General features: G+C 42.1%; 2 protein-coding genes across 3 annotated transcripts in view; both read right to left on the bottom strand.

Moving 5' to 3' along the window:
- TMEM67 (transmembrane protein 67) overlaps positions 1-23,398 on the bottom strand; it is a 92,316-nt gene extending 68,918 nt beyond the window's left edge. The window contains exon 1 of the mRNA XM_073679596.1: positions 23,266-23,398. The gene's annotated coding sequence lies outside the window, so the exon portion shown is untranslated. The remainder of the gene's footprint in view (positions 1-23,265) is intronic.
- Positions 16,506-23,386, bottom strand: LOC141265910 (RNA-binding protein 12B-like). 2 transcript variants are annotated; one of them, XM_073679599.1, is made up of 2 exons: positions 21,483-23,386; positions 16,506-16,740 (listed from the first exon to the last, which is right to left on the bottom strand). In XM_073679599.1, exon 1 carries the CDS (start codon positions 23,384-23,386, stop codon positions 21,503-21,505), a length of 1,884 nt encoding a protein of 627 aa, XP_073535700.1. In that variant the 3' UTR covers positions 16,506-16,740; positions 21,483-21,502. The 2 variants fall into 2 exon arrangements, with proteins under 2 accessions (XP_073535700.1, XP_073535701.1); XM_073679600.1 differs by having other exon boundaries at positions 16,506-16,735.
- Positions 23,399-26,378: the final 2,980 nt, after the last annotated feature.

Raw genomic sequence — 26,378 nt, 5'->3', positions numbered from 1 at the left:
TTCACATACTGCATTCAAGGAGAAACAAATGTGAATATGTCTGCAATGAAATTAACATATTTCTCAATATGTAAATGAGCTGTTAAGATCTATCGGCCGGACACAGATCTCCCTGAGAACCTGCCTCCAGAGCTTAATTTAAATGAAACAGTGCGTTACTAGCAGCGTGAGACATGTAGTGACTGACAGTCTGCTCTCCTGTTCTACTTGTCTCACACTGGTAATGCCTCCTTTCATTTATAATAATCTCTGGAGGCAGATTCTCAGGGAGATCTATGTCCGGCCTGTAGATCTTAACAGCTCATTTACATTTTAAGAAAAATGTGAATTTCTCTAGAACAAGACAGATCAGATCACAGATATCAAGCTATCATTTTATTCAGCTTCTTATGACCTACATGCCCATATAGACAGCTTAGGAGGGTTGATCCTACTGACAGATTTCCTTTAACTTTAACAAGACAAAAGGATCAATTTTCATGTTTTTGGGTCTGTACCCCCATTTTTTTACCATCAGCGAGGCATGTTTTTTATACTTATTAGTAACATTGACAGCACTGATGACATCCATGTGGCTTTTTTTTTCTATTCAATCAAATTGGCGAATTTGATCTCTAAAGGGGCTGTCTAGTCTTAAATTACAAGTCTGCAGACTTGTGAATCCCCACATCACGCACTTTGAGGATTCTCTGATGCAGACGTCAGAAGAGGAGGGGGCGCGAGTACAAGTATAAGATTTGCATACATGCGGTCACATGCCGACTAGTCTGCATTTGGCCTCGTTCAATGCAAGTGTAGGCCTTATTGTAAGATTTCCACTGTTCGTGAAAACAAATCCAACTGGATTGATTGATTAGTCTTGGACAGGAACAATCGGCAGCAGGTTTAAAAGGAGTCTGCCAGAATGACTGTTCAACCAAGTACAGGAGCTCAGTGCACCATAGTGGGGCCAAACATTTAAATGCACTTTCCCACCTGCTTGTTTTCCATCTATCTCTGCCCTTCTCTGGTTTATGAAGCCAGAGCTGTCAATCAAAGAAGAGGTGTGAAGATAGAGGGAAAACAAGCAGGAGCAAAGGAGCTCTTAAAGGTTGGCCACACCATGATGCACTGAACGCCTGTACTGGGTTTGAACAGTCGTTCCGTGCAGAGTCCCTTTAAGGAAAGGTCAGAATGAAACTAGTCTCTAGCATGAACCACAGGCTGATGAGATTTCAACATACAAGTGTCTACGAGATTAGCGATAAGAGCTCTATAGCAATTAAAATTAACTCCAATTATAGCAAAATTCTACTTGAGATTATAATTATTTTCAAGCGATTACCATACAGGTACAGCTTCTTTAATGGTGGTAGATGTCGTGATCAGTAACTGCAGTTTACTGAATCAGATAGGAAACTGCTCTGTGCTCCGATTAGCTGCTGTGCAATCACTCAAAACCAAAAAACTGAGCTGGACTATAAAACTGGTATATGTGCAAAAGTGTAAGCGCACGTTCACACTATGCCCAAGTCATAGACACAACCAAAGAACAAAACAAAATTTAGCATATACCCTATAGCAATAAATCAGTAAATAGCACATCTGTAAGGCCACTTTCTAAAACTTTGGTCATCACACGTGATCCCATATTACTGTGGTAATAATTGTGACATTTTGTGGAGCGGGCCAAATATTACACTCCATTTAAAATGGTAAAAAAGGCGCGTGGCAAGGGACAGGGAAGTGAATGTGAGGGTGAACGCAGAGGCCGAGATGAAACTATGCCTGCTAAGGGAGCACAACAAACACCCACATCATGATGAACTAACTTCCTGTCCCAATTACTAGGGGGCCACGGAACACCATTCTTGAGGCCATAGAAGTGTGAAAAGGTTGTTGGTTGGATAGCAGTTAATGCTCCCAGTCAGTTTGCCTGTCTTCCACAAGGTCAAGTCTCAGTAGCCGTGAGACTGGACCATTATATTCCTCACCCTGATCCTCCTTCCTCCCACCATGCCAAGTGCCCAGAGACAACTGATCCCACACTTGGACACTCTGAAGAGCTGTTCACTTTTCCACTTATCGATTCGGGCCTCTCGCCCAGCCTGCTTCAAGCGGGGCAAGCTGAGATCGCATGTAGTCATGCCCAAATATTTGAGCAGCCACGGTCACACGAAGGCAACGGTGGGAAAGTGCAATTACTGTCGCAAGAGGTAGATGTTGATGATTAGACACAAATGCCACCAAGTCAGGAGGAGGCCCAGGGTGTGTACGTGGAAGACAAGTAGGTGGACGATGAAGTCACTGACCCAACCTGGCAAGGTGACATGCATAGAGAGGATGGGAGCACACAGGGGGAGGGAGGCGTAGCACCATAACAGTGAGGAACAAGCAGTGGTGTGGCCACAGACACAAGGCGGGCAACTGTTCCCCGAAACACCAATACGAGGGAAGTTGCCAGCCCAAGTGTTAGGTCTTCCAGAGTCTGGCTCTTTTTTAAAGGCTGTCTAGATAACCCCAAAAAGGCCATTTGTACCCTCTGCCATGCCACCATCTGCAGGGGTAGCAAGACTACCAGCCTGACCACTACCAGCATGCTCAGGCTCCTGACAGCAAAGCACCCGACTAGTTGGGCCGAATACCAGGGTCCAGAAACAGTGTCTGCAGGTGACACCACTGCTTGTTCAGCTGTTATGTGTGCACGCCAATCCTCTGTCCATGGAGCAGATGCCTCCCACCCTGCATCTGTCGTTGCACACTTGCAACCATCACAGTCATTGTCCACATGCTTGTCCCAGAGCAGCGTTCAGTTGTCACTACCCCACTCCTGCACCACCTCCTCAGCCTCAATCTCCGAAATGACATCAGCTGGAAGCACTGCAGCACTGCCTCGGCCAAGCGGCAACAGGCACTGCTAAAGCTAATATGCATAGGGGACAAACAAAACACCTCTGAAGAGTTGTTGACAGCTGAAACAGAGCAGGCAGATCTGTTGCTGTCACCGCTGAACCTACAGCCAGCCATGGTCGTGTGTGACAATGGCAGGAACCTGGTGGCGGCTCTTAAGCTAGGCAACCTCACAAACGTACCATGCCTGGCCCATGTGCTCAACCTAGTGGTTCAGCGGTTTCTCAAAACCTACCTGACTGAGCTGCTTGTCAAAGTACGCCGCGTGTGTGCCGATTTTCGAAAATCACCTACAGCTTTTGTCGCCCTCGCTGTGCTTCAGCAGCGTTTGCAGCTTCCAGCTCACCAATTAGTGTGCGATGTCGCCACGTGTTGGAACTCAACGTTGCAGATGTTGGGAAGGATGTGTAAGCAGCAGAGGACAGTTGTTGAGTACCAGCTTCAAGACGCCTGTCGTTATTCAGGTCAGCCTCCGCACATAAGAACTGAGGAGTGGGCATGGAGACATCTGTGTTGTCCTCCAAAACTTTGAGGACTCCACCAAGATGGTGAGCAGTGAGGACGCCATAATTAACGTCACCATCCCGCTTCTCTGTCTTCTGCAATGCTCGCTGCTCACAATTAAAGAGGAGGCATTGCAAGCACAAGGAGATGGAGCAAGGAACCATACAGGGTGACGCCACACATCCCAGCCTGATCTCATCCCAACACGGATTGGGTGATGAGGAGGAACAGGAGCGGTTTTCCTGCGCTACAGGCGGTACTACTGACACAACGGTCATATAGTCTGTTCAGGGTGGATGGCCTGAGGAAAGGGAGAATGAGGAGGAGGAGAGCATGGACAGTCGTCCTCCTGGTCATAACAGGGAAGACTTGGCTGTTACCAGTCTGGCTCACATGGCTGACTTTATGTTCCTCTGCCTTTCCCATGACCATCGCGTTGTACGCATTTTGGCAGACAGTAATTACTGGTTGGTCACACTTCTAGATCCCCGCTACAAGGAGAACTTTCCATCTCTCCTTCCCGCGGCAGAGAGGTCTGGTAAAATGGTGCAGTACCAGAAGGCTTTTGATGCGGAATTTTAAAAAAAAATTCCAATCTGAAAACGCTGACGGTAGAGGTCACAGTTCCTTGGACAACCAAGGAGCAGGACTGTGGAGTCGGAGCCCATTTTGGTGGAGTCGGTATAAAATGTACTAACTTAGACTCCTAAAAGATATAATAAATTGGGTACAGTAGTTCAATGCAGTTTGTGGGGAAAATTTTTTCATACGAATTTGGGAAAGTTATGAAATGTCCTATAAATGTCTGTCCTATTCCTGATCAAAGGATCTAGACTTTTAGCTGACATGAATCTGTGCTACAGTAAATTTATCATTTAAACATGTGCCATGTATGAGGGAGTCGGTGTCATGGAAATTGAGGAGTCGGAGGTTTGGCTTACCGACTCCACAGCCCTGCTAAGGAGTACAGGCGAGGGAGACACAAATACAAAGCAGCAGAGACAAGAGAACCCTGTCAAATGTGTGGGACAAGTTTTCTTAGACCCTCCCAGCGCCCAGGCCCTGATGTGCAGGGTACTCTGATAAGGAGGGGAAAAGTTTTGGTAGATGCTGAATGAGTACCTTGCCGACTGTACCAACGTCTTCCGTGATTCCTCTGTATCTTATAATTATTGGGTATTCAAGCTGGACATGTGGCAAGGACTGGCTCTATATGCCATGGAGGTCCTAGTCTGCCCTGCTGCTAGCATTTTGTCATAGCGGATTTTTAGCGCCGCCGGGGGCATTATAACCGATAGGCGCATCCGCCTGTCAACTGAAAATGCTGACAAGCTGACTCTTATAAAAATGAACAACACCTGGATAGGGCCAGACTTCTCAACACCACCGGACGATAGCAGCGGAATAAACTCAAATCCAGTGGCTTTTTTTTTTTGGGGTGGGGGGGGGGGGGTGAGGGGTCTATTCCCATGCACCTCTTCACACCCAGACATGGGTATACGCTTCCTGATTTTGTCTATTTTCTTTTGTCCTCCTCCTTCTCTTCATCCTCCGCCACCGTATCACCAGGGTGACCGTGATGCAACACCCACATAATTATTTTTAAGGGTGTTTATGATGCCTGTAGGAAATGTTTTTAGAGGCCTACCTCTAACATTCTGTATGTAACACAGTATGTTCATGTATACCCCTAGGGGTAAATGTTTTTTAGCCCATGCACTTAGTACATGGGCATTACCAGTATAGGAGACCCACTCCTTAACAATAGTAATAATTTTTTTTAATGAGGACCTCCTCTACATCTCTTCAAAGGGATATTAGAGTAAGTCCAATTCTTGGGCAGCGCTTGCAGTCACTGCATGGGCATTACCACTATATGAGACCCGCTGCCTTATAATGGGAAAAAAATTTTTCCTGGGGCCCTCCTCTATGTCTCTTCAAAGGTGTATTGGGGTTTGTCCAAATTTTAGGCAGGCCTTGCACTCATTGCATACGCAATAACAGTATAGGGAACCCGCTCCTTAATAATGGGAGCAACAAAGCATAGACAGCTGATGGCCCTCTAACAATAGTAAGGGCAGCCTGATGGCCCTATAAAAATAGGCTTTGTGACTTTCAGAGTCCCTCCATAAATGAAACAGGATGTGTCTGATCATGTCTCACACACCACATGGGCAGATAAAGTAGTAAAGTGTTAAAATGACATTTACCGGTGAATGTATTTTTCACTGTTGAAAGCAATGCAAAAGTGTTGTTCTATACGTGAAAAACAAATAAAACACGTAGGTGAAATACCGACATCTAAATGAGGTCTAAGAGAAACTATGGTATAGCAGCCCATCTTCATGGGTTGCCTACAGAATTTCCCATTCCTGACACATGTTCAAGGGAAACTTGTCATCTGATTTATTACAGCCATGATTGTTTCACTCTGAAACGTTACGGCGTTTCAGAGAAAACCTACTTTGAAAAGTCGTCCGGGGACTATGCTTCTTGGATGACTAGTCCGAGACCGGCCCACAGTGGCTTCTCCCCATCTGACTCCACTAGACTGACAGGTCTATCCTTGAGTGTCAATGAAAGGACTGAGGTGAGGAGAAGGCGCTAAGGACATGCCTCGGATTAGTCCGTTGAGACGCCTCGTCCACAGCCGGCTTTTCAAAGTAGATTTTCTCTGAAATTAATAATGAATGGGGTTGTCCACTTTTAGGACAAAAATTGGAACAGGTACTAAAAAGTGACCCTCTTCTGGGAAAAGTATAAATACCTGCATATGCCATCCCTGCTGTGCCAAAAAAGACACCCCCCCCCCCCCCCGCTATTCATCTTCCCACTAAGCAAACAATGTGTCAACTCTCAATGTGATGAAGATGGTAGCAGCCATGATCACTATACCATGCAATTTACCCCTGGGCTGCCCCCACTTCTGCACAGGTGCTTAACTTGTCAATGTAAGGAAGATTCTAAAGACAGCCAGATAGAAAATCACAGTACAATCATTTGACCGGTACCATGCTCATCATATGGACAGACATATTCAGAAATATTGATTTTTGCTATAAAAAGTGGACAATCCCTTTAAGGCAGGGATGTCAAACTCAAATGCACTGAGGGCCAAAATGAAAAACTTGGACAAAGTCAACCAGTATATAGTATAATGGGCCCCTCAAAGTCCTCCATACAGTATAATGGATCCACAAAGTGCTCCATACAGAATGAGCCCCACATAGTGCTCCATAGAGTATAATGGCCCCATATAGTCCTCCATACAGTATAATCGGCCCCACATAGTCCTCCATACAGTATAATGACCTCATAGTCCTCCATACAGTATAATGACCCCATAGTTCTTCATACAGTATTATGGGCACCAAATAGTCCTCCATACAAAATATAGGCCCCATATAGTCTGCCATACAGAATAATGGCCCCACATACTCCTTCATACAGAATAATGGTTCCATATAGGGGTGGTGGTTCTAGTGTCGAGGGCCAAATAAACCCTTAAATCAGATTGTTATATCACACAAAATAGTTGATAAACTAACTTTTCCCATATGTCAATTTACATCAGCATCATTTTTGAAACGGATTGGTGGTGGCGGCGAGCAGTCAGCGGTTATCGTGGAGACAGCGGTGATGGGGAGTATGTACATATATTCCAGACATTGGAATCCGAAGGTGTATATACCATACACTCACTGTTAGTTTTCCGATAACCGACCTGTTAGTGCAAACAGCCGGCAGCCTCTTCCATTAACTGTTGGTCAATCGTGTAATTGTTTGTACGATAGGGGGCAGCAGAGAGCTGTTCGCTCCAAAGGTCACAGCGGGTGGCTCTGAGTGACTCCCGGCCTGTGATATTCTGAATAATAATCCATGACAAAGTTTGACTTTTGGAGAACAAATTTTCGTGGATTAGTTTGTGGACTCCATATACAGAGAGCCCCTAAGGCCAGAAATACAGAATACCTACCTCAAGTGACCCCATTTTGGAAATTACACCCCTCTGGGAATTCATCCACAGGTGTAATTATGATTTTGATTCCATGGGTGTTTTTCAGAAACAAGCAGCAGTGGATGTAGATAAAGTGAAAATTGCAAATATGCCATTTTAGTGCCCAGTGTGTTATACCCAGCTCGTTCTTCTGGAGACATGCACCTGAAAATTAAGCGGGCTCTCATCGCTACAGAAATGCCAAACATGTGGACAGTAAAATTGGTTTAGGCACACTGGGGCTCAGAAGGAAAGGGAGCATTTGGATTTGACAGAGAAACATTTGCTGGATTTCTTTTGCGGGGCGAGGAGCCAAAGCACTGTTCCAGAGCTTTTGTACTTGTACTACCAGTAACGTGGAAGCTGCTATATTTCCACTGACAGTTGACGGACCTGAGTGGGGGCTTTTTTTTGGAAATGCGATGCTTTTATTGGAAACATTTTACATAACATTTGGGATCACATTCATCCTGCGCTTTACGCTGAGCACTTACATCGGGTTTCCATCTAAATCTCTGAATGACGTAATTTAGATGAAACCCCTAAGAGGTCCATTCACTATAATGAGGCACCAGAGTTACTGTGGACACAGTCTAGCCTCTGTTCAGCTGTGTCCTTTTCAGAAGAGCATAAAACTGTGGTTGACTGTGCTTTTATGCATGGTCAGGAATCCCTACCCGATCTTGGCGTATAAGTTTGTCAAATATCGTGAAGGGGTTAAGTCACAGATAGTTGTTCAGTCACAGGGAAAGGAAGGGAGTGTTTTCAAAATAGGGGGGGGGGACGGACCCTTTTTTTTCCTCCACCAGCTTTAACTTAGCTTCAACTTCTACACTATCCAGATTCTACATAAACACTAAAGCGGTTTGTACTTTCCATAATGCAAAGTTCTTCTAGTAGTACAATTATAACAATAACGACGAGCAGTAAATAAAAAAAAAGAAAAAGATTTCGAACGTTCCAAATAATGGTATGTGTGTCCATCAACAGGATACTATCATCTTATGCAAAACTTTAAAGGGGTTGTACAGGACTTTTATATCCTTAGAATAGGTCATCAATATCTGATTGACAGGAGTGCAACACCTGACACCTTCAGCTGTTCCCAGTACCAGCCTGATGTGCTGGGTTGCTGAACTGCACAGCACAGTCCCGTCAACTGCATATTGGCTGTGGCCAGTTACAGCACATCTGCCACCTATTGATTTGAGTAGGGGGCAGATGTGCAGTACCCAGCCATGGCCACTATTCTGTTGACGGAGCTGGGCAGATCTACAACTCGGCACATTCAGCCAGCCCAGAGAACAGCTGATCGGCGGAGATGCAGGGTGTGTCGCACTACCACTGATCAGACATTGATGACCTATGAATAGACCATCAATATAAAAGTCCTGTACAACTCTTTTAAAGATTGCGGCATACATCTAATCCAATTTTGTATGAGTATCATAGCGTCTGTCCCAAGTAAAGAATTATTCAAAACTCAGAGTATGTCAAATGATGTTGATATAGAAGGGTTAATGTTTTTCCTCTCTGCTCTACATTTCTGTCTGTTCTCTGTTTTATACTTTCTTTAGAAATATCCAGCATCAGTCTCGCAGCCAAGGATTTTATGCTTCTTATCTCATATGCAATATTCTGTTGATTTCTGCAAAAACATGTTATGGGTACAGGGTGAATAAAGTCATCATGATCTGGGTAGAGGGAGGGCTACATTGAGTCGCATTGCTTGTAAATGGTATAAGAGATAGTATTGTGTGTGTGAATAAACAAATTGATTCGCTCACAACCAGTGTGGTCTTTTCTCTGAGCGCTCATTATATTGGAGGGCCTGATCTCTTAATTCGGTCTCACTGGTGATCCGGCATATCTGACTTTGGGTCAGAACAAAAATAGCTACAACCGTTTTGGCGCCCAACGTGGGGCCACGGTAACTAGCCTATTTAGAAGCCATATGTGGGAATTTTCTTAGAGATTGCAACTTCAAATTCCAGCTGCAGCAAGGTAAGAAGCCTTTATTCTTACACCTTGTCATTGTGCTTTCAATCTCTTGGAACTCTTGCAATATCTGAGTAAAAGCAGATCACAGTGAGTTTTGTGATTTCATGCCTGTATTAAGATAAGGATTATCTGTATTATTTGTCTTTCTACTAACTTGTTGCATTGTGCAGAGCTGCAGAGTTGGGGCAATCTCTGTGATTCTATTGCTGTGGCCATCTCGGATTGGTAGTACATTGTTTAATGCTGTATAGGCTGTGTTTATGTAAGTGGCTTTCAGTGCTACTGGAGTGTCAGGGAGCACTTCAGTCCTTATAAATTTGTACTTATTTCATAGGTTGAATAGGCAGGCTGTGAGTTTTTGTGAATTTTTGTATGTATGCTTAAGAGAATCTCTGAATCACATGAGTGATGAGTAATTGAGTATAAGGGACCAATAAATAAGTCCATGATTGATATAAGGGGTTCCATTAGGAGTGGTCCACTGTATGTGACAAGAAGACATTCGTCTCACTGGTGATCCGGCATATTTGACTTTGGGTCAGAATAAAAACCGCTGCAACAATGTACATTTGCAAAATACATCCATCAAAAATAGTCTGTGGTGTTATGTATACATTGTTTAATGTAGGTCCCCCTGAAAGCCGGGTCCACCTTTTCCTGTGTTCAATGATGGACAGAACAAACATGCTGAGCAGCTTTCCTGCTGTCGCCTCAATTTGTGGTGCTCTAACAGCAAAGAGGCCAGTACTATGTGGTAATGTCTGGAGAAATGGTAGTAGATGTAACAAGTGAGGATGCAATGGAGAGGAAGAAAAAGATATAAAACTCATATCCCAAAAAGGTTAGGACGCTGTATAAAATGTAAAGAAAACCAGAACGCAATTATCCGGAAATCTCTTATAGATAATTATTATTCACAACAGAACACAGGTCAGAAGGTGGACGTTGGAAATATTCCCATTTCCTTTGAAAAAAACTTAACTCATTTAGAAACTGATGGCAGCAATATGCTTCAAAAAATGTGGGTCAGTGTTAACAAAAGTCAGGAAAAGAATGGTCACTAATGAAAAACAGCTGGAGGGTCAATTTTTAAGTCAGTCACATAAGTGTGTGAAAAAGAGCATGTTAGAGAGGCAGAGTCTCTCAGAAGCAAAGATGGTCAGAAGTTCACCAAACTGAACAACTGAATCTAAAAATAGCAAAACAATTTCAGAATAATAAAGAATCTGTATAATTCGGCTGCACTAGAGCCGATAAGGGGACAGTTAGGGAACGTAGCAATAATGTAGACAATGTGTAATTTAATATGAAACTAGACCCAACATACATAGAACCGTATAGCCACAGGTTCTGCCACAAAATATCTGACCGCATACAACTACGAGGGATTGGCACTTAGCGGACTACTTATATAAATTGTAGTGATTAGCAACATGAAGGGTGAAAAAAAAAGTCCAGATGCTCAAGTGATAATAAACCTGCATGCTAAAAACGAGGTTAATGAGCGATGCCCAGTCTGAGGATTTGGACGGCCACGAGTGTATAACTGAAAAACTTTGTATGACAACGCCATTACTTCAAGATCTGGACTGACACTACAAGGTGCATTGCCTCCCAATGCTGGACTTTTTTTTTATCCTTCATGCTGCTAATCACTATGCACTTTATATAAATAGTCCGCTAAGTGCCAATCCCTCGTAGTTCTATGCGCTCAGATATTTTGTGGCATAATCTGTGGCTATTCAGTTCGGTGGATCTTAGGTCTAGTTTCATATTAAATTGCACATGGTCTACATTATTGCTACGTTCCCTGTCGCCTTATCAGCTCTACTGAAGTGCGAATTATACAGATTCTTTATATCCATAACTGGACAAATGGTGGTATTTGCAGCTAGCTAGATGTGTCACATCTATAATTTCAGAATAATGTTCCTAAACAAAAAATTGCAAAGACTTTGAATATCCACCACTTACAGCACATATCAACGGATTCAGAGATTATGGTTAAATCCATGTGCACAAGACTGAATGTCAATAATGGATACTCGTGATCTATGGGTCCTCAGGCGCCACTGCATTACCAACAGGTATGATTTAGTTGTGCAAATCACTGTATGGACTTGGGATATTTCCAGAAAACCTTGTCTGTCCACACAGTTCGCTGTGCAATCCACAAATGAAAGCGAAAGCACTATCATGCAAAGATGATGTACATCAACACAATCCAGAAACAATGCAGTCTTCTCTGGGCTAAATCAATTGGAAGATTAGCGCCAGTGGAATAAAATAGAATTTTATTGACATATAATTAAAATCAAAATAAAATACATAAAAAGTGGGAAAGAAACTAGAACAGAAAAAAAACTACACATGGGGGGGGGGGGGAAGCAAAAAGCATATTAATTTTCCTTAATAACCGGCTCCTGGTATGCATGGCACCCTCATCCTCGTATGCTTAGCACTCCCTCATGCCTCATCCCTGTATTTATGACCCCCTCATGCCTCATCCTTGCATGCATGGCCCCCTTCATCCGTCACGCTGCACAGAAAAAAAAATAAAAACTTTCATACTCCCCCTCCAGCGCTTTGTCCAGCTCTGTGCCGGAATAGTCACTGCTCCCCACGCCGGTACTGCGTGCGTGGGGAGCAGTGACCATTCATTCTCCCTAATAGCGCGCATACTGTAGCTGCAGCATGGCTCCTGCTGAGCTCAGCATGCCTGCTATTAAAGGCCATGAATATTCACCAGACAGTACCATCGTGGGGAGCAGTGCCAATTCCGGCACAGAGCTGGAAACAGCGCTGGAGGAGAGAGAGGAGGGGAGTATGATTGTTTATTTTTTTTTCTGTGCAGCGCAACGGGGATCAGGGGCATACATTCAGAGATGAAGGGGGCCATGCATACGAGGATGAGGTGGGCCATAAATACTGGGATGAGGGGGCCAGACATACAGGGATGAGGCATGAGGGGTGCCATACATACCAGGAAGAGGGATGGGGGATTTGGGTGCCATGCATACCAGGATGGGGGATTTGGGTGCCATGCATATCAGGATGGGGATGAGGGCCACGTATAACAGGAAGGAGGGGGCTATATATATACCAGGATGGGGGATAGTAACAGAATTGGGGGACATTACCCCTATACCAGTGTCAGCAGCAGAGCCCCTACCCCTTAACAGGGCATCATGACCACATTTTTTGCTTACATTTTTTTTTCTATTTTCCTCCTCTAAAACCTAGGAGCGTCTTATAGTCCAAAAAATACGGTAGTTTAATTTTTCCACTTAAAAAAACTATTTGTCTTTCACCTAAAAATTGTACAGATTATGGGCGATATAAAAAAGTCAGTCAAAAAAGTTCTGAAATGATTCTTCTTGGTATGATTTTTTTTTACATGACAAAGACCTTGCAATTTAAAAGGGGTGTGTAGACTTAATATCCACTGTAGATAAATATGGGATAAAAAGATATATCATTTTTGTCCGATGTATTAGTGGGATCACTGAGGCAGTGTACAGGACCATTTTCTCTTCAGGTCTGAAGTGGATGACAGGTTAGCAGATAACTAAAATGGACTCCTAGAAGATGCACATGCTGCCTACCCACTGAAAGTGAACACACCAAATCTTAAAGGGAATCTGTCAGCCCCCTGGCACTTATCTGACCTCTAATATAGGTATACAGGTGATAGATTTACATTTCTATATTTACCTGTATGCCTCATATTAGCGGTCTTGCTGCTGTGAAAGGTCTTTTTATTCCTACAAGTTTCTGCTGTTGTGTGTCATAACACATACAGTGGCGTGAAAGTGTTTGCCCCCTTCCTGATTTCCCATTCTTTTTTATGTTTGTCACACTTCAGTCTTTCAGATCACAAAACAAATTGAAAGTTATGGTCACACGTTGCGTTTTTGCTGTTTTTTTTTTTCCTTACAGGAAAACCTGCTCTCTTGGTAGAAAAGCAGCAGCATCAAAAACACAGGTTTCGCTGAGTTTTTCAGGATGCCAAAGTTGAGCTTTGCATTCACCACAGAAGTATGAACACAGGTCACCAATGGCAGAGCACCGAGTTAGACACAGTTTACTTTCACACTTTGAACAATACCTGAGAAACTCAATGGCAGACCAATCTCACACCTTGGTCAGCCACAGATATTGTGCAATCTCACACCATGGTCAGCCAATGTTTACTTTGTACTCATCACTAAGTTAATTAAACTGTACTAATCCAAACTTCCACCTCAGTGACCAAGACAAGATGGTAAACTTAGGAAAAACACAAAAGAATTGTTTCACATACTGCTGTACTTTGTTTTTTTCCCCCTTCACTAAAAACGCAGCAAAACCTGATACCTGCGTTTTTTGCAACACCCATTGCTTTTTATGGGTTTAAAATGCTTAAAAAACGTTGAAAATTGGCATGCTGCATTTTGCAGAGGCCAAGGTTTTGCACAAAATATTGAGGACAAAAAACCAAGCTGTGTGCATGAGATTTCTGAAATTTCATAGACCTTGCTGCACTGTAAAAGACAGGTGAAGATTGGCATAAAAAAAGTTAAAAAAACACAACATGTGAACATTGTCTAATATTTAGGCTAAGATAACACAAGATGCATTTTTTCAATGAAGGTTTGTATTAAGGTAAAAAGAAATCCAAATCCGAACAGTCGTGAACCTTCCCAGGAGTGGCCAGCTAGCCGGCCAAAATTACTCCAAGAGCACAGTGACAACTCATCCAAGAGGTCATAAAAGACCCCACAACGTTATCCAAAGAACTTCAGGCCTCATTTGCCTCAGTTAAGGTCAGTGTTCATGACTCCGCCATAAGGTCACGGCCCCACTATCAGTATTCGGTCAGCATTTTTTCTTAAGAATGGGAGCCAAAACCAGGAGCGGGTGATAAATGCAGAATTGGCACACTTGTTTTTATTATACCTTTTCTCTGATAGTTCCTCACCTGGCTTTGGCTCCCACTCCTGAGAAAAAATACTGACCAGATACTGATAGTGGGGACGTGGCCTAAGAGAGACTGGAAAAAACTGGCATGCATGGTAGAGTTCCAAGACGAAAACAACTGCTGAGCTAAAATGAACAGGCTCATCTCAGTTTTGCCAGAAAACATCTTGATGAGCACCAAGACTTTTGGGAAAATACTCTGTGGACTGACTAAACAAAAGTTGAACTTTTCGGTAGGTGTATGTTCCATTACATCTTGCATAGAAGTAACACAGCATTTCAGAAAAGGAACATCATACCAACAGTAAAATATGATGGTGGTAGTGTGACGGTCTGGGGCTGTTTTGCTGCTTCAGGACCTTGAAGACTTGCTGTGGTAAATGGAACCATGAATTCTGCTGTCTACCAAAAAATTATGAAGGCGTATGTCTGGCCATAAGTTTATAACCTCAAGCTGAAGCGCACTTGGGTTATGCAGCAGAACAATGATCCAAAATACACCAGCAAGACAACCTCTGAATGGCTTAAAACGAAATTAAGACTTTGGAGTGGCCTAGTCAATGTCCTGACCTTAATTCAATTGAGATGCGGTGGCATGACCTTAAAAAGGCGGAAACCCTCTAATGTGGCTGAATTACAACAGTTTTCAAAGATGAGTGGCCAAAATTCCTCTAAAGCGCTGTAAAAGACTGATTGCCAATTATCGCACATGCTTGATTGCAGTTGTTGCTGCTAAGGGTGGCCCAACCACTTGAGTTTAGGGGCAGTCACTTTTTTCACACTGGGCCCTGTAGGTTTGGATTTCTTTTCCCCCTAATAAAGACCTTCATTTAAAAACTGCATTTTGTGCTTACTTGTGTTATCTTACTCTAATATTTAAATTTGTTCTGTGATCTGAATCATGTAAGTGTGACAAACATGCAGAAGAATAAGAAATCAGGAAGGGAAACTACTTTCACACCACCGTATATTCTTAGTTTATGTACTGTTCCAATTTTTGTCTCAGGATGAGACTTAGTCCATGATTTACACTTACCTTAGTTCCACTGCAGGAGAGACATCCATTTCATCAACAGCAACAGACCATTTCCACACTTACCTGCCATCTGCTCTATCAGTTTCTTCATAGATTGACTGCAACTTTGGATAATAGGTGACCAAGACCAGGATGTCTGCAAAGTCCAGGAACATCCATCCCCCGCAGGTATCACAATAAAACATGTACAAACCACATTGGAACTAGGCGAAGGAAGATTTCCAGTCTCGGATGGTATTGCTTATTTCGATTTAGGAAAACCATTTCCATCTCTTAGTAGCAGTAACCAGACACCTGTGAAGGGGCATAATCTTCTGGTCCAGCGTTGAAATCTCAGGAGTTTGACATTCACCATCTGCTTCTATAACTCTGCATATTCACCGCAGTAGGACCCTGTGCCCTCACCATTGTTCAATCAGGCACCATTGTTTACTGTAATCTTAAAGGTTCTGGCACTGCATAATGGTTTCTGATTATGGTGGAAAACATCACAGATGTGAACCGAGCCCAATAAGTCTCAAACTTTGCTCAGGCTCTGATATGGCAGACATCTTGTAGAGGGAGTAAGTACTCTGGCTCCGATTCATCAAGAAAGGGGGCTGTTCACACTTGTGTTGATGAGGCGGTGTGTCATGAGTCAGACACTCCTGATTTTTCAAGAGTCGCACACCTCTTAATGAATCAGGCGTGTCTGAGAAATAGTGTGCCCCTCCCTGCGCCCACTCCACGAATCTTACTCCGGATTGTGACTGGAGTAACATTTCTGGGGTAAGGCACAAATCGCCAAGAAATAGATGATCATCGGCGTCAAGCCTCCATTCTACCAGTTTTGGTGAAATAGGGCGATACCGGCATACAAACACCAACATTTTGAGACAAGCGTTTTATGCCAGATTTCTGGAAAAAACGCTGAAGAATCAGGGCCATTGTGAGCCAATATATTACAAAGTTAAGAACCCATGAAGACAATGATTCTTGGGTAGGATAACTCCATAATACAGCAGATGATAGACAAAGCATATTTGGAGACCTCTGAGGAGCCATAATTTGGTACAAACCTGTGCTGTCACTTCTGTTCCATCAAATAAGCAATGCAAAAAAGCCAAAAAAATGAACAGCTTATGGTAAAGGAGAATCATTTTTAATAAACAGATTTTCAAAGAGAAAGTCAACCATTAAAATAATCGGTGCTGCAAGTTGAATGGCTGCATGTCTTTCCAGCATAGGATCCCACGTTGGCCTAAGATCTTGGTTCTATCATTCCTGGACATCCTGGGTCAGCAACATCAGCTAGTGGAGCATCATGTGTAAGGTCCAGACCACATCCATTACAGGTTTCGAGTCCGCCGCTGTCCTGTGACAAACCCAATACATCAGAATTTTGTTTTTTGGCAACAGGGCTTTTGACCTTGGTACCTGGCAGTGATTCTCATATTCCTATACACTAATAATCCATGGGAACTAATCTAGCTTGGGTTGTTTAATCACAGGGTGATGTTTCTTGGTATTTCAGCAATAGTAACAGCAGAGAATACAACTTGGTAAGATTACTTACAGCTGTGCTTCTAGCGCCTCCAGGGAAAACGATAGGCCAATTTTGTTGCTGAAATTTCTGCAACTGAAAATCAGTTCCATTCACCTAAATGAGCCAAGGGACCCCAAGAAGATGACTCCAACAGATTTTCAGTTGTGGGAATTTCTGCAACAAAATCGGCAGTGTGTGAATTCGCCCTTAGTTGCTTGGATTGTACTTAGAAAAAAATGTCTGCTTTCTTCCAGATACTGCACCACAACTATCCATGAGCAGTATAGCAGCTTAGTTTCATCAACGTAAATGGAGCTGAGCTGTAATACCACAAACCACCGCTGGATATTGGTGGGACTTTTTTTTTTTCTTTAAAAGAATAAAACAGCCATGTTCTTCTAATTCTCCACAATCTCTACTAACACAGTACCAAATATACTTAAAGTTATCCACTACTTTTACATTGATGCCCTATCCATAAGATAGAGCATCAATGTAAAAGTAGTGGACAACTTCTTTAATGCACCCGAATCTTGGCTGCCTGTTCAATCATTAGTAAGTGGATCAGTATCAGGTGTAATAAGTATTTTCCTCTAATTGCTGCTGTTTATTAGCTGAGGACTCCCTGCTGGGTCAGTAACATGCTGTTTAAAGACATATCCTCATCTCACAAATGTATGCTATATGAACAGGAAATGTGGTAAAAGTATAGTAGCTATAGGTCCCACCAATGCCCACATCGCTCTCTAAAAGGGGTGTCAGCACAGAAGTAGTCAGAATTCACATTCATTTTCATAGAAATGCAGACCACCTCTGCACTGACAGCCAAGCCCATCAGCACCCTATATTCTAAAGACAGATGCCGTTCCCATTGGTAGGACACATACCTACTATACAATTATGGCATATCATGTCGATATGTCATAAATCTATGAGATGGGAATACCCCTTTAAGTGCTTCCTCAAATGTTTGTCTGTGGATGAGATTTGGCTAAATACTCATCCAATATGCTAGTTCTGCAGTACCGTGTGGATTTTTCACCATGATCTACAATATATCTACCCTATCTAAACAATATGGTTAAAACTTTTTCCAGCTTCTGATTTTATTTTTGTGGCCAAGGTGGCCCTTCCCTGTAAGGCAATGCTATGAAGGCTAATGTATGCACATCTATGTACTTTATAGTATTTAATAACTTCTCTAGAGCTGTTAAATTATGTGAGCATGTAAATAAACAGGAAAGCAACTCTGTAAAAGGTATAATGTGAGAATATATCGATTAGTTGATGCAAGTTTTGCAAGCTCAAGTTTTCAAAGATACTTACACACAACGCTCCTCGAGAAACGCCAATTTTCAGCACATCCTTGTCCTCAGCAGCAACAAGCCAGCGTATGGTATACCAGCAGGTCACGATCTTCATCCAGTGTCCTTAGGAATCCTCCTCGCCAACCACTTCTTTCCACATCACCACATGGAGGTCACGTTTCCTTGTATAAAGAAGATTTCTATCTACTGCCTTTTTTCTTATCCCTCCCACCCTCACCACACACTGAAGTTTTTTGTTTTTTTTTTAATTAGTGGTCTAACCTATGGTATCACGCTGCTGCAATCTAGATGGTACTGGCAACAGGTCATTTTCTCTCACAATAAGTTTATTTTGCATGATCTACAAAGTGCCTGTCTTTACAAACACGGACCATAGTCATCCATGCAGATGGGAGTAACCTTTTAAAGAAATCAATCCCCCCCCCCCCCCCCCATCACTCCAACCCCCACCTGACTGCCTATCACACTCTGCACTTCTCATATGATGAACTCATTTCCCTGTAGCCCAGTCCCTGCTTTCTTCCCTTCAGCCTTCATTTTCATTACAAGCTCTCATTCTGCATTTTATTCCTCTGTGCTCTCCTTTACCAGTTAAGAGTCAATACCATCCCTACCAGCTGAGAGGACACAGTTATTATCCTTTCCTTTATATTGTGCTAAAAAAAAAGCTAACAGATTATAAGTATACAGTCAGGGAGTCTGAGGTGGCATCTAACACATTACTCCAGTATGATAGGAGCTATGTGATCATCATCAGTAACTGTGATAAGAGTTTCTGCCCTCTCTCACCCATGAAGAAAGTGTATGGTACAATCTAGGCAGTCTCACAATACAGGAAGTTCTGGTGATGGTGATCCCCTTCTCAGGGGTCACCATGAGATTTCATGACTTAACTGAAGGGAAGTATACTAAATAGAAAAATAATAGTAGCTGAATTGTATATACTGGGGAACTAAAATAGGAGGAATAAAAAAACAAACCTGAAATGCTACATTAAAAAAAAAAAAATTGTCCAGTAGTCTGTATAATAATTTTTCTAAATATGAAGCATTTCATTTTAAAATAGCAGCATGAACATGGAGTGGTCCCTTTTGGGGCAATGTAGAATTCACATTTATATTGCACTGATGCAAACAGAAAGCTGCATAATCAATGCTGCTATTTACAAGCAAAATCTGCTATACACTGTATATAGAAAAAATAGTATGTATACTCCAGCAGTATAAACGTTTTTCAGTACAACTGGAGGTATCCTTTAATATAGGGCTATAATATTCAGATTTCGGTATCAGAATTCTCAAGTCTCAAACATGAGTATTTATATACTAGTTATTCACAGTAAATGCTGCCAGACATGGCAAAATAATACTGCACTATATCGCCAAGTTAGATCAGCTGCATATATGAAAAATAATTTGTGAAGTGCTCTGGATTTTAAAGGGGTTCTCCACTACTCGGACAACCCTGTCTGAATCAGAATGTTTGCCCCACGTAAGGTAACACTCCACTCAGATGGCGTTACAGCGATGTCGGCTCTTGCTCTCCCAGGGCTCGCGTCACATTATGTGACATGAACCCTGGCACCCAATCAGCGCTGGCTTCACTCTCCCCACCTTCAGAAGTATCAGACATCAAGAGGAAGTGACCGGCCAGCCGCAGCTCTTCCTCTTGATTCACAGGGCCCCAAGAGAGGAGTGCGACAATGCTGTAATGTCATCTGCACCGGAGGTGAGTTTAAGGCCACGGACCCCTATCAGTATTTTTTCTCAGGAATGAGAGCCAAAACCAGGAGTGGGTGATAAATGTAGAATTGGTGACTTGTTTCTATTATACTTTTTCTCTGATTGTTCCTCACCTGGTTTTGGCTCCCCACTCCCAGTGGGGCCGTGGCCTTAGGGTTATTTTTTTTACTTGGGGCAAACATGCGGATTGAAACGGAGTTGTTTGAGTAGTGGGTAACCAGTTTAAAGTCTGAAACACACACAAAGAAAAGAAACACTAAACCTGGCATGATTCAGAAATAACAGGAGATAAACACTGTCAATCAACAGGATTTTCTGCAGGTGTCTAAAACAGTGTTTGAAAAAATCATACATATTAACGACTGAGTGGGTGAAGCTTAGTTAATCTTTTTGTCCTACTGCAGATAGGACAGGCACCTTTTGCAGCCAGCTGTCTTACAGTCAGACAAAATTATGAAAAGTAGGAGGGCACAAACATTAAAAATTATATATATTTTTCAGATTTAATTGCAGCATGATACAAAATATGGAAACTAAATGAGGAATGGCTAGGACATTATACAATGTGGTCATGCGTATTTGTCAATGTGAGCGGGGCTTTGTATAACTGCATGAACTGGCTTTGTACTGTAGTTTGTCGCAAAAAGTGCAGCAGATGACTTTTACAGATTAAAGACGACCCATCACATGTCCCCAAATGCTATTAACCTGCAAACACGTGGTTAATCTGTAGGTTAATAGTGTTCTGAAGCAGCCCGGCCACCACACCGAAAGCCCGGCTACCAGGAAGAAATCAACTTTATTCCTCCCGGCAGCCTGTGGCTTTCAATGAGGCGCGGAATCAGTCACTGCTCGGTACACAGTGAGCGGTGGCTGTAATTAGGCTTTGGCACATAATAACCCCATATCTACAGGTCAATAGCGTTTGGGGACATGACAGATTCCCTTTAATAACTGAACAATTACTGTATAGACAGCTTATTTATAAACAAAAAATCTCTACTACAAAGGCCATTTTTAATTGTAGCTAACTTTCCGCATAATAAAGTTCTGAGGTGACACCGAAACGTGCACAGGTATTAACATACAGCAAACGTTGCTTTATTGGGACTAATAATCTTAAAATACAAGACTTTTGTAGGGTGATGCTCACAATCAACTTCAAACTACTATTAAAGATGCAAGGCATAAAAAAGTAGAACTGAACAATTATCTAACATGTCATCCTTCGCAAGGGATCATGAAAGCCATTTTAATGGCAAGTGCTACCAAAATTACATCAGAAAGGTTATTTTCCAAACTGATACTTTGCTGCTTTTGTAACATGTATAGATGTAGCCTAATCTACAAAAATGTGAAATAAATGAACCCCCCTTCTTGGTTTTACTACTTATTTCGCTTTGTACAATGAATTAATGTCTTAAAAATAAAAGTTAATATTGAAAAGAGTGAAAACAGCCCAATGTTAAGAAATAGGGAATGGCTAAAGGCAAACACTTACCAAGGGAACTGTACCAGAACTCAAATTAAACTGAGGAACACCGGCTTAGAGCCCACTTCTTTCTTGTTAAGGGTATTTATGGCAGATATCGCATCCCCGTAACTTAGCAAGAGTACAGTGGCAATGCCTCTCTCAATATTTTTCAGATTCACAGAGCTCACTTTGTAGTCATGAAAAAAGTCCATAAGCTCAGCAGTGGTGACAGAAGAGGGCAAGTTCCTAACGAACAGTAAAGTTACTTCAGCGGACTTGGTTTCATCACCTTCGTAGGACATTTCTTCATCGACAGCGTTGGCGTCATCCACAGTGTCCTCTGTAGAATTGTTCTCGGTCAAAGTAACTTCCTGTGCTTTCGGAGGCAATTCCGGTTCCTCCGGTTTCTCCTTGGATTCCGGTTCATTATTTGAAGGTGGCACACTTTCCGATATGGAAGGAAGCGCTACCTCACTGGAGTCCAGCGTTGATGCCTCTCCGTTGGTTTGTACTGGAGCTGGAGGTGTATTCACACTGGTAACCATATTAAACGTTGAATCTGAAGTAAAATCAGGCATGTCATCGGCTTCAGTAACCATGGACTCATCTGCTTGATTGGACTCCTTTAATGCCTTCATTTGTTCCTCACTGATGCGGCTTAAGACTACTTTAATCCCCAGATATGTTTGTTTGTTATCTTTTTCAGCTTTCAATGCATATTTTTCACTAGGAAATTTGACCAATGCTTCCCCAAGCCCGACTCCTTTACTGTCATTTAACAGAATGACATCTTCTTCTTTTATACTTTGCCCATAAAAGAAATTCTTAACATCCTTTTTAGTGATATCAAATGCAAAATTTCGCAGATATAAGTACCTTCGTTCTTGCGGGGAACGACTTGGAGACTTTTTCTTGTCAGAGCGATCTTTGCAGACTCTCATTTTCATTCGATCGATTAACACATTCATGTTCTTTTTGGAAACGGGCACTATGGTTAAACGGTGACCCTTGAAGGTTTCCTTGTCCAAGTTGAGTGCTCTTTTGTAATCTTTTTCTGTTGTGAACATGGCAAAAGCTTCTCTTGTCCTTTTACCTTCTTTGTCAACAAGGAAGGTAATCTGAGAATCCTTCATGTCAAGATCAAAAAAGAACTTCTTGATATCTCTTTTCTCAGCTCTGTAGCTCAAATTAATAATATGCACAAAGCATTCACGTACAAAAGGTGATCCTTTTCTAGCTCTTCTTCTAATTCTTGGTGATCGTGATCTAGTTCTGCTCCGTCGTCTTGCATAGCTAGGTACAGGTGGAGGAGAATTCCGCCTCGCATCAATATGTACGCCACCATTCTTTTTCCATTCAACCTCATTAGAAAGCTTTAGTGTCACTGGCGAACCACAAAGGGGCATCTGGTGAAGTTTCAGCCCTTCACTGGAATCAGTGCTTCTTCCAAACTTGACAATAGCATTTCCATTCCTTATGCCATTTATGAATTTCAAAAACAAGACATCTACCACCAGGAGTCCCTTGAAAAACTCTCGTATGTCCACCTTTGTGGCTTTGATTGGCATGCCATGTAAGTAAATATATGAAAACGTTGGCAAATAGGATTCATAACCTCTTGCGTTGACCTCAGAGTTATACGGAGCACTCGTTGTCGGCTTTAGACCTATCTGGTATATTTCCAGCGCTTGTCTCATTTCCTCTTCACTGCTGTATGTTAGACGGACACATGAATCCTTAAGAAGATGGCACGACAGGCTCAAGGCGTGACGGGCATCTTCATACGTTGCAAATACAATATAAGCCTCACCGTATTTTCCACCTGTGATATACACTCCACCTCTGGGAATATTCAATCCACAAAAGAACTGCCGAATATCAAAGGAATCTGCTACGGCAGGAAGACCCTGCAGCCGGACGACTAGCGACATTTTCAGGTCAACAGCAATTATACCTGCAGATAGGAAAAAGAAGTATATAAAAATCTGTAATTTTTCTGCAATAAAAGAATGGATATGCGGCAGTAATAAAAGCTAATTTCTACTTTATGGGATGCTGTGTGATTGAGACATACATAGCACAAGCATGTGGCAGAAAAGAAAGAAATATTGCTTATTTGCTCCCACATCCTTGCCTGTTTATACATACTGAGACAGTATGACAAGAAATGTACACTATACAGATAGGCGGTCGTTTACATGCCTGCTTACACAAACAGACCAAAGTAAACGATCTGTAAAAGATCACTTACAGGCTACCATAGTTTTCAGGAATGAGTCCTATTTACACAGGACGATGCGCCGCTGAAAACGTGGATTTTTTGAGCTGTGCAAAAGATCATTTCACCCGAAGAACGAACGCTTTGCAAGTTCATTGCGTGATCAGTAGGCTGTTTACACAGCAAGATAATGGTGGAACAAGCGTTTTTTAACAACGCTTGTTCACGATTATCTTGCTGTGTAAACACAGCTTTAGGATTGCAGAAACAAAATAATAATAAAACTCACTAAAAGCATGTAAAACTACATTATAGTAATCGTGTATAAACAACCATCAGCTAGGGTGTGAAGGAGAGGTCAGACTATGCCATCTATACAGAAAAAAAAGGAAGCAGACTAGAATTAAGCATAAAGATTTGCAGCATTCTGGCACATCCGGTGTTTAATAGGGCCTGTGACGTTATCAGGGCTGTGGAGTTAAAGTCGGAGTCCCTGTCCATTTTGGTGGAGTCGAAGTCGGTATAAAATGGACCGACTCCGACAATATATAATAAATTGGGTGCAGTAGTTCAATGCAGTTTCTGCTCGTCGCCTGTATGCAGCAGAGCCGATCAGGCAAGTGCTACTTCTAGTCTCTATGGAGACTATTTAAGCAACCAGAAAGTAAAAAAAAAAAAAAGTTTTTAAAAATATAATATAATATATATATAAAAGTTTAAATCACCTCCATTTCCCCCCATTCAAAATAAAACAAAAAAACCCACACACACATTTGGTATCGCCGCGTTCAGAATCTCCCGATCTATCAATATAAAGAAAGAAAGAATCTGATCGGTAAACGGCGTAAAGAGAAAAAAAAAAAAAAATTCTAAAACGCCAGAATTAAGTTTTTATGGTCGCTGCAACATTGCAATAAAATGCAATAATGGGCGATCAAAACATCAGATCTACCCCAAAATGGTATCAATAAAAACATCAGTTCGGCGTGTAGAAAATAAGCCCTCATCCGGCCCCAGATCCCGAAAAATGGAGACGCTACCGGTCTCGGAAAATTACTTTTACCCCAAATTTTTTTTTTTATAGCAAACTTTGGATTTTTTTTTCACCACGTAAATAATAAAGAACCTATACATGTTTGGTGTCTTCGAATTCATAATGACCTGGAGAATAATAATGGCAGGTCAGTTTTATCATTCAGTGAACGTGGTAAAAAAAAAAAAACACCTGTGAAATTGCACTTTTCTTTGCAATTTCACCGAACTTGGAATCCCCCCCCCCCATTTTCTAGAACACGATACGGTAAGACCAGTGATGTCGTTCAAAAGTACAACTCGTCCCGCAAAAAAGCTCTCACCTGACCATATAGACAAAAAAATAAGTTATGGCTCTGGGAACAAGGGGAGCAAAAAACAAAAACCGAAAATGCTCCGGTCATGAAGGGGTTAAGGGATGCTGTCAGCATAGAATGACATGTTCGAATTAAAGGGGTATTCCCATCTCCAAGATCCTATCCCAAAATGTAGTAGGTGTAATAATAATATTAGAAAATACCTCAAATTAGAAATTTAGTATAGTTTTTTTGATTCACTATGATGGACGTAGGTCTTTTTTCAACCTAACGTAACTATCACTGTGGGTTATACAGTAGTTAATTTAGTGACAAAATGTACAATTGGTGGAGAAAGGTGCAGGCATTGCAGGACCTTAGGTATCCATGGTTGTGACCACTGATATAGTGACAGTTGCCAGAGGTCGTAACCATGGATGCCCAAGGTTCTGCAATGCCTGCACATGAAGAAAGACATAGCGAATCCGGAAAACTATATATTTCTAATTGGAGGTATTTGCTAATATTATTACTACACCTACTACAAATTGGGATAGGATCTTGGAGATGGGAATACCCCTTTAAGCCCCACCGCTCAGTGCTTCATGGCGGAGCCAATCATTTATATACACCTTCCCACATGCTTGCTGTCCCTCTATCTCCACCCCCTTCTTTGATTGACAGTTCTGGCTTCATGGAGTCAGATAAGGGAGGAGATAGATGGAAACCAAGCAGGTGGGAAGATGTATATAAATGACTGGCCACGCCGTGAAGCATTGAGCGCCTGTACTGGTTTGTACAGTCATTCTGTGCTGACAGAGTCCCTTTAAGATGTGTTTGCATCTGACGATTAGCGGCACTAAATGACCATTGATCAGCTACTTGTTTGTAGGGCAGGCAGATCGTGCTTCAGATGCGCACTGAACAATCTATTACAGATCGCCAAGTGTGCATAGACTGCCATTGTCCTTGGCAGTGAAGGTCCGTTTACACAATGCTGTATTTTGCAAACAAAAAGATCATTCCACCCGACAAATAAGCGTTTTCCTTGTTTGTCGGGTGATCCACAGAATGTTTAGAAAGCGTAATTATTGTCAAAACAAGCTTTTCTAGGAATGCTCTTTCATGACAGTGCAGTGTAAATGAACATTTAGTCTTGTGCTTCACAATGACTGTTACTGAGCCATCTCACATACATGTAACCAGGGATGTGGAGTCGGAGTCCATTTTGGTGGAGTCAGAGTCGGAATAGGAGTTGGTATTAAATGGACCGACTCCAACTCCTAAATATATAATAAATTGGGTACAGTAGTTCAATGCAGTTTGTGGGGAATAATTTTTCATAAGAATTTGGGAAAGTTGTGAAATGTCCTATAA

This window comes from Phyllobates terribilis, unplaced genomic scaffold (assembly GCF_046119375.1).
Source record: "Phyllobates terribilis strain yellow unplaced genomic scaffold, ASM4611937v1 Scaffold_4__5_contigs__length_816908805, whole genome shotgun sequence".
Classification (NCBI taxonomy): Eukaryota; Metazoa; Chordata; class Amphibia; order Anura; family Dendrobatidae; genus Phyllobates; species Phyllobates terribilis.
The sequence above is the reverse complement of the archived record's forward strand: the minus strand, read 5'-3'. Positions and strand labels throughout refer to the sequence as shown.